The sequence below is a fragment of the Pempheris klunzingeri genome, chromosome 7, assembly GCF_042242105.1.
Source record: "Pempheris klunzingeri isolate RE-2024b chromosome 7, fPemKlu1.hap1, whole genome shotgun sequence".
NCBI lineage: Eukaryota > Metazoa > Chordata > Actinopteri > Acropomatiformes > Pempheridae > Pempheris > Pempheris klunzingeri.
In genome coordinates, this window is record NC_092018.1 from 15,290,701 (window position 1) to 15,299,630 (window position 8,930).

An 8,930-nucleotide genomic window follows, 5' to 3' on the forward strand; every position below is an offset into this window, starting at 1 on the left:
ACATTAAAATAACAGGAGTTCACCACCATATTTAATAGATGATTGACAATCGTTTATTGTGCAACATTTCAGGTGTTTTTTTTTTTTTAAATTTACATCAGCTTAATTTTTTACATTGCATCTCAACAGCAAATATACAGTGATGTAAAACAAAGGTGTCAACTTGCAGTAACTTCAATATATGTTATTCCTGCATTTTAAAGACCCTGCATTTCAGAGTTTGTGGGCCCGTGGTTCACCCAAACCCATACACATTATCACAGTGCCTCATTTAGTGCCTGTAACAAGAATGTTAAATTGTCTTACATTATATAAAAGCAAATGTCCTACAAATAGTTAACTACGGGGTTATCAGTTTTTCATTTCAAAGTTCATTCTCTGACATTATTATCATTTTCTTCATCAAAGGTTATGTAAGGAACCTTTGTTTTAATCTTTAATGTTTGTGTACATACAATACAAGTGTATTGATTATATTTTACCATGTGGCCTAGCATTTTCTGTGGTTTTTCATAAGCGTTTTTATTTTGAAATTCAAATATAAGACAACATTAACACAAAGGGCCTCAATAAGAGAACACGTGAATAACTTCAGGTTAATCTCTTTTTTTTTTATTCAGCAGTATTACCAAAAGCATCATGCAGTTTTTTAAATGTCATTTTCCTCTATTTTTACAAAATGATGTGCGTGGTATAACTGTCCCACATCCCAGTGTAACATTAATCAGGCCAGAACATTTCCTACAGTAACTTACAAAAGTAAAAGTCTTTTTCACTTTTTTTTTTTTACAGCCTGTTTGTGTGTTGAACCCTTTTGTTGGCCGACCATAATGACCTCCTCTGAACATGCTTTATGCTCACTGATTAAACTTGGTCTTCCAAACTGATCACCCTCGCGTCAGCATGCAGGTATGCCGGGAAGCGTGCGCGCGTTGGTCAGACGTGGTGATGTGGCCCGAGGCGCAGGACGGAGAAAGCCCTGCGGTGTTTGCGCAGCAGCAGTCGGATCTTGTCGTCGTCAGAGTCCGGGTCCAGAGGCTTGTTGTACTCCTCGTCCTCCACCTCGTTCTCCGAGGCCTCGCCGCCCGCGCCCGCGTGGCTGGTCTGCGTGGAGCTGGGCTCCGAGGCGCTCTTCTTCCTCCACTTGGTGCGTCGGTTCTGAAACCACACCTGAACGCAACACAGCAGGGGTGGGCGTTATCTGCTGGTTAATGAACCTTTACAGGCGTTGCTCAGCATGGAGAGCTGTGAAAGTCATACATGACCCGATTTCTGTATCACTTGGCTCCACATGAGCACATAAAACCATAAAATGCAGCCACTAAACTCATGGGAATGCTCAAACACAATATAAAAAAAGATCATAAAACCAAAAGTTGTGAGTCCCCTCACACAAAGCCATGATTTCAGCAGCTGTAGTGTAACCCTGCTGCCATCCTCACCTTGACTTGTGACTCAGTCATGCCCAGAGAATAAGCCAGTCTTGCCCTCTCAGGCCCGGCCAAGTACTTGGTCTGCTCGAAGGTTTTCTCCAGAGCAAATATCTGATGTCCGCTAAATGTTGGTCTGGTGTGTTTCTTCCTGCCTGACATCTCCCCCAGAGGACCACTACCTGAAAAAAAATATCACAGGAGAGTATTTGCACAGGAATTAGATCCATCCACTGACATAGTTAACCATCAAGAAGGAAAAAAAAAGATGCTAACAGAAGTATTTGTATTACTTCAGTATCATAATTAGATGCAGTGTTTCCAAGTCATGTTTCAGAATCTGTTTGTTACTCATCATTTGGTAGCTTGAATATTCTCTACATTTACTATAACCATCAATAAAAACAATTACATCAGCAGCAGCATCCACATATTGTATAAGAATCACATTTTATGAATATTTGATTGGACGGTTTAAATGCCTCACATACTCATCAGCCCCTGTAGGTTCCTGATTTTGTATTTTCCTTTAGATTACACTCCTTAGAAATGACTTAAAATGTGCATTTACACTGAAACATTTACAATATTAATAACATATATATGTTACACAGTCAGAACAATGCAAACTAATGGTTTTGGTCAAATCATAAATTTTTTTACTTGAACTTGATGTGTCTGAGTTTTTGAAGTTACTATTAAGTGTATATTTCTGTATCTCTTCTCCTTAGACGGACTAAACTGAATTTATATATTTTTCAGTAAAGTAAAGGATATTCCCCCTGTTGTTGAGTCCTCAGAGACGGACCCAGGGAGGTCTCAGTGTGCTGAGGGTCTGGCTGTTGAGTCCAGTCTGCAGTATTTAGACTCACTGTTGGCGCACTGCTGCCTCCCTCCTCTCCAGTCACAGCCGCTCTCCGCCCAGCAGCTCACACTGCGACCCTTCATGGGACACTCGGCGCCGGGCTTGGAGAAGCCACCCAGGTTGGAGTTGTAGTCTCGGTTATAGTACATGGACGTGCTGGTGACGGAGGGGGCGAACCCCCCCACGGTGGAGTATCCGGACAGCAGGGTGGTGGTGCCCGTGGAGCCCATCCCCATCATAGAGCGGCTCAGGATGTCACTGATGCCGTGGGGGGTCCCTGCCTGCAGCTGGCTGTTCAGGCCCGGGTTGAGCTTGTAGAAAGAGTTAGGCACTGAGTACTGGCACACCGGCGCCTTGAGGTCCGAGGGGAATTGGTTCAGGCTGTTGTTGAACAGGAAAGACCCCTGGATGTTTGGATCCATGGGGAGTAATGTAACTCTTTCTCCAGGTCTCAGTAACGCATCCAATAAGATCCAGGCAGGAGGGGACCTTCGAGGGGCCCACAGGGAGTTCTTCTCTCTGTCTGGGATCTGGGGTCACACCCACCGTCCCCAGATGTTCAAATAATTACGAGCTCTTTTAATAGCAATTTCAACAAAGTCCCTGGTGTTTCTCCAAAGTTGCTACCACATCAGAAAAAGTGTAGCAACGGAGAAACTCTTCACTCTCGCCCTTCACCTCTTCTCAGCCACAGTGTGCTCTGTGATAATCCCATATCTGAAGCCTCGGGCGAGCCCTCTGGACACAGATTTTAGTGTTCTCCTAAAGACACGAGCCTCCTGCCGGCTCTCTCCTCAGAAATAATAAATAAGCAGTATCTGGAGATGGAGTGGCACCTTGATAAAGATAGGCCACATTAGAATGCAGCCTGGGATTGGCTTGGGTCTCACAGCTTTAATGGCTTTCTATTGGCTCCTCACTGAAAGCCAAGCCTTTTATTGGAAGGCAGCAGATTAATAGTGTTTTGAACAGGTGGAGTGGGAACAAGTTGATTTTTTGATGGCCTGCCATGTCTGACCAAGTGTGGTGGAGCAGAGGCAGCTAAGACTGGAGAGGAGAGAAGAACAACTGTTTTATATATGTGTGTGTGTGTGTGTGTGTGTATATTTATGTATGTATACACACACATACCTTGCCCATAACCTTAACAAAACAAACATCATTATGTACGCACCAGTTCATGTCAGTTATTATCTTGTACTGCTGATTCATTTCATAGTAAAGAGTCTGTAATCCTTCTGGGGACATTCATTTATGGAATATGTTGCATGGACTTCAGTTACATCATATATTTGACACTTTTAGAGCAATTACTTTTTGCCTCCATAATAATGTAAATCAATATAATTCAATTTTCAAAAAACCTAAGAATTTGACAGCTAGCACTGAATTTGAAGAGAGGTGGATATTTTACTGAGCTTAATGCCATTTTTACTTTCAATACTTTACTTCTATTGACCACAATAAAGTAGTAATTCTTTTATGATGCTTTATGATTAACTTTATGAACAAATTTAGTCCTGAATGTTGATATTAAGTTACTTACTGCTGTGCTTTTTGAACAAACACAGGACAATAATTCTTCCAGCTTGCAATCACATGCATATAAAAACACATCTACACTTCCAAACGGGATTCGTTTTAGATGTGGCCTGCGGGATGTACAGGTGACAGATGGTGGAATTTCAAGGGAAAGGACATGTTCTCTTTCTAAGTTTTTGGCCAAATTTTTGGTCATAGGAGAAGAGCTAGTAACTTTCCAAGAGAGATGAGTCATTTAGGATTTTCAGTCATGGCCTCATCCTGTCACATGATCCAGGCTGGCAAACAATGAGAGCTCATGTGTCCTGTGGAGGGCGACAAAGCTCTGCACTGATTGGTGTTTGGTGAACCAACATCACTTGTACTCCTGTAACACAAGTTTCTGTACCTCCACTGATCCAGACAGGGAAGTGATATGAAATACTTTTGTGGTTTTTTCCATGATGTGTTGAATCAGGTCACAATGCTTTGCTTTCCCCTAAAGAGCCGATTGTACTGAGGCTCTCCTAAAGTGGGGCAAGGGTCTTCAAATGTTAGTCAGCATGGTGGCTGTGCAGGTGGTGTCTTTGTTTAACATCACATGCAAGCACAAGCACAGTAAGATGGAACATGAAAGCTAGTTGCATAGTCTTTAAAAGGTTACATACATACAGGCAACAACAACAACGGATTGTCTGCAGCATCAAATGTAGTGTCCACTGTGTCAAATGTAGTGTAATTGCTGTATAGTATTTTTAATCAATTCTATGTTGTGCACAGAAATGCATGCACATAAAACACAGGTTTGAATGAGCTTTGTCAGTCAGTATAAAACACAATCACAGGATGATGACAAAGAATGACAATCATACTATTCTACATGGGAGCCAGAATCACATGGCTCAGGACATCACATTGTGGGTTTATGCTCTAAAGGTTGCTGGGACCAGGAACTGCCCTAAAAAAAGTTGAAAAAGAAAGTTTTCTCCATATCCTGGCTGCCCTCAGCTTTCAGTAAATTTCCAAACTTTCCTGACACTAGCAGATGCAATACAAAGTTCCTCAGGGTTCCTCCCTCAGTCCCTCCCCTTTCACTTTGATGCAGTGGCTGTTTGTGTTTGGGAAAACACGTGCACCATGTTTTAAAAGCAGCCAACACACCCACTTCATGACAACTGAAGCAAGATACAGATGCCAGCACATCTTCTCCCAAGACATGGAGAAAACTGCTTTCTACAACAACTTGAACTCTGGTGAGATATTTGCTCTTTGTCTTCAGTCATTACAGAGAACTTTATATTGGATTTACAAAACTGTTAGATATATTAAATAATTACTGACAAAACTGTTTAACTGTTGCAGAATTTCCCCCCGGGGATCAATAAAGTATTTCTATCTATCTAAATAAATAAAGTCACTTTATTACTGACACTTTGTCAAGTTACAGCTAGGTAGCCAAAGTTAATATAAGTTATCAGTTTTTATGTCATTATTAAACTAAATATAACACATTTTAGTTTCACAAATTTCAGTATTTCATTTTAGCTGTTAATGCCATCAAAACAGATTATTTTATGGCAAATGTATATTTATTTAGTGTTAAAAAAGTTCAGTGTATGTACATCATGAAATTATCAGTTTTTTCTATTTCATAAGCTACTGAAAACTACGACTTGGTCCATTAAAACAACGGTCATATCACGTGAGATAAGATGTGCTGTAAAACATGAAGAGAGGAAGTTGAATCGAGATAAACTGCGGTAATTCAGGATTCATGACCTGTGTTAAGTATCAAATAAAAGAGATAAGAGATAACTTGAAACTGTGGTCTTTACTGGAAATGCTCAGCTGAGTAAGAGGCTTTACATGCAGTGACTAACTAGTTGGTGGTATAGCTACATGTTTGTTGTCACACCTGCAAGGGAGAAAAAATAGTGCTCACGGGCTGCCTGGCTGGTTGCTTTGTCATTTACTTGTGCTGCAACTCATCTTCTGATAAACGTAATTAGCATCCACTTGCTCTCTTGTTCCTCCTGTACCTGCTCCTCAAAGGTGAAAGCAAAAGTTTGTTCAACTTGTAGTTGCTGTTGCTGTTGTTCTATCTCTATCTTTATTGCTGAATTAGAGCAACTGATTAACTGTGTGAAACTGGCAGTTTGGTCATAATGTCACCTTGTTAAAAAATTACTCTTATTGTTATAAGATATTATTATATCATTCACAACAGCTTTAGCCCGCTAGAATTAGTTAGCTATAATTTCAATGGTGGAGCCAAGCTCACTAGTTGTAGTTCATTAATTCTCCATGTTATTATTCATTACATATAGTCTAAAAGTATGCACCAATGTGCAGCACAAGTTGTTGTTTACTACACTGCATTCAGGTTGCAAAAATTTCCCAGCTTGTTGTTGTTGTTGTTGTGCTGCGTGTCTATGACACAAGCACATTGCTGTGCAGATGTAATCTACATGATTGGACTGAAAAATAATTCACTGTATGCAAACGTGGCCTGCACATCAAGCTTCATGACTGTCTTTTTCGTCCCTTTGCAGATGTCAGGTCAAAGACGTCACACAGGTGCGGCCATTTCTGCCTCGGTCCTCTGACCTTCCACTGCCAGGCTGTGGGAGACGCAGTGCGCCTGAGCCAGGGTTCTCGACATGCGGAGAAGATGAGGAACACGTTCAAGAACGGCCTGGTGTTTAGCAGCCGTCCAGTGAGAGTCCAGGAGAGAATTCGTCTGAGGGTGGAGAAAACTGTGTCTCACTGGCACGGAGCTCTGCGTGTGGGCTTCACCAGTGTGCCGCCCTCGGGCAGACCTCTGCCTCTGCCCACCATCGCCATCCCCAACCTCACTGACCAACCTGGGCACTGGGCTGCTCCCGTGAATGAATTCTACTGCCAAGCAGGTTCAGAGCTGGAGTTCTGGGTTTCCTATGGAGGCAGCATGTACATCAGAAGCAACAACAGGCAGTACAAGCTCCTATCAGGCGTGGATCTCAGCCAGCCCCTGTGGGCCATGATTGACATCTACGGGGCAACATGCTCCGTTTTTCTCCTGGGTGAGTTTACTATGAAATAATAATGACGTAACAATGTTTACCGTCCTGCCTGTTTGCTGTTTTGCCTGTTTTTCTTGTTCTTATTTATTTGTTGGCATGACATTTCACATGCAAAGAAAATGTAAAGTAAATGTTTGAATGATCCACAGGCTCAGGGAAAAAATCTATGTGCTGCACCAGACGCTCCTGTCCTGCACCTGAATGCATCACCTCACCTGATGCTGACAATCATTGCAGTTTGATCCCTGATGTCTCCAGCCTCTGTGGAAGCACTGATGAATGCCTCTCCTCTCTTGACACGGAAATCCCAGCAGGTCAGAAAGTCTTTCAGACAAAATACCATCCCATTTCAGTGCTTCGCACACTTTTATCAAGAATGTAATCAGAGAAACAATTATGGCACTCTATGAAGACTTGTGTCTTGATGATGTCTTGTGATTGTGATTGCTCTCTTCTGGTCATAGGTGAAGACAGCATCATGGACTGTGTGGTGTGCTTTGACAAAGAGGCCAGAGTCACTCTGCCTTGCGGCCACCGGTGTCTGTGTCACTACTGCAGCTCCAGGGTCCGCCAGATGTTTGGCATCTGCCCGCTGTGCCGAACAGACTGCATCAGTGGAGGCACTGTGGGTGTTCTAAGCTCCTGAGCTACTGAGTGACTGTAACAAAGGAAACACTGCGAGCGGCACCCGCTCAGTGTGTTCTGGTAGCCCAGTGGTCGGGGATGATTCCCAGGTGGCCACAGTATCCCAGAATGAAGCTGAGCCAGGAAACGTTGTCACATGTAATTCAGATCTGTCTTCTTTAACAAGTTAATGCTGTACAACACGTGTAAGCTAAGATCCACTGAAATGTTGAAATGTTGAGGATATTTACTGATCATGTAAAAGAATGAGTGAAACTTCACCGCTTGGAAACTGAGGAAACTTATTATTATTAATTGTAAATGAGGATAAACACTGCACAGTTTTTTTCACCTCTCTGATGTTGTAAATCTTGAATCAATCTTTAATTTTAATTTATTTTAGTACTCTGGAAATGATGTTTTTGAATTATTTTATTTCTCAAAAAAAGCTGTAAAAATAAATGTATCTATCATGAATAATCTCTTTTCTATCATTCTCATTTTTCCCCCTCAATTCTTTATAATTTTGAAAAGAAAAGATAGCAGTAGCAGATGGCAGAAATCATGAATCTTTCCACAGATCCACAGTTAGTAATCATTACTCAGGTGGCACCAGGAGGCTTCACGAACCTAAACATGACCTAACATAAAATGTAAAAAGAAAGTGAAAAGAGGCACAGTGAGCAAGTTTCATTCTTACTTGTTTGCATTCTTAACTGTTATCATATCAGTTAAGTTTTGATCTGAATCAGTGCCATCAAAGCAGTTACGCAAATAAAAGTCTAGTTTGACCTTGAGCTGTTGGTACAAGCAGCAATCGTATTGGTCATTTTCACCATAAGAGCTGTCTGCTGACTAGCCACATGCAGGTTAAAGGACGTGGATGTTGGATCTCACCGTCTGTCTGTATGCAGATTGATTAGCGGTTTTAATGCTCCTGAAAGGACAAACACAGGCTTCATCTTTTCTACATAGTGTAACGCTCGTGGTTTGTGCATCAAAAGCATGCACTCCACTGGCATGTGCTTAACATGACGACATAGATAGACATCTGACATGAATGTGGGTACATGTTAAAATGATTTGCTATCTCTGACATCTGCTACAGTGTGAACTGTGGTCCTGAATGCACTCAAGTTAAGGAGACCTCTGTGAAGCAGCGATGAATGCGTTCCTTATCAGGCCATGGGAATCCAACCAGATCACAATCGCTGTCGACCGGCAGCAACTTATTGTTTTGCAGTCTGTGCTCAAGCGGTGGAAACAGCATTTTTTGACTTATTGTTGTCTTGATGTCTTTGGACATAACAGATCTACAGATGAAATCTACGTGATTGGAGCAAAAAGGAATTTATGTATGTTGTATGAGACCATAACAAAGGCAAGAAATCAACTTGTCAACAAATTCTCTTGTGTGCTGCAGTGTCA

At 41.8% G+C, this 8,930-nt stretch overlaps 2 protein-coding genes across 2 annotated transcripts; one reads left to right on the plus strand and one right to left on the minus strand.

Annotated features, from left to right (window-relative positions):
* Nucleotides 1-844: 844 nt before the first annotated feature.
* nkx6.3 (NK6 homeobox 3) lies at nt 845-3,069 on the minus strand. The gene is made up of 3 exons (XM_070834417.1): nt 2,303-3,069; nt 1,443-1,612; nt 845-1,170 (listed from the first exon to the last, which is right to left on the minus strand). Exons 1-3 carry the CDS (start codon nt 2,715-2,717, stop codon nt 937-939), a joined length of 819 nt encoding a protein of 272 aa, XP_070690518.1. The 5' UTR covers nt 2,718-3,069; the 3' UTR covers nt 845-936.
* A 1,937-nt stretch (nt 3,070-5,006) lies between these two features.
* LOC139204413 (E3 ubiquitin-protein ligase NEURL3) lies at nt 5,007-7,870 on the plus strand. The gene is made up of 4 exons (XM_070834436.1): nt 5,007-5,069; nt 6,369-6,878; nt 7,028-7,192; nt 7,343-7,870. Exons 1-4 carry the CDS (start codon nt 5,033-5,035, stop codon nt 7,522-7,524), a joined length of 894 nt encoding a protein of 297 aa, XP_070690537.1. The 5' UTR covers nt 5,007-5,032; the 3' UTR covers nt 7,525-7,870.
* The last annotated feature ends 1,060 nt before the right edge of the window (nt 7,871-8,930 follow it).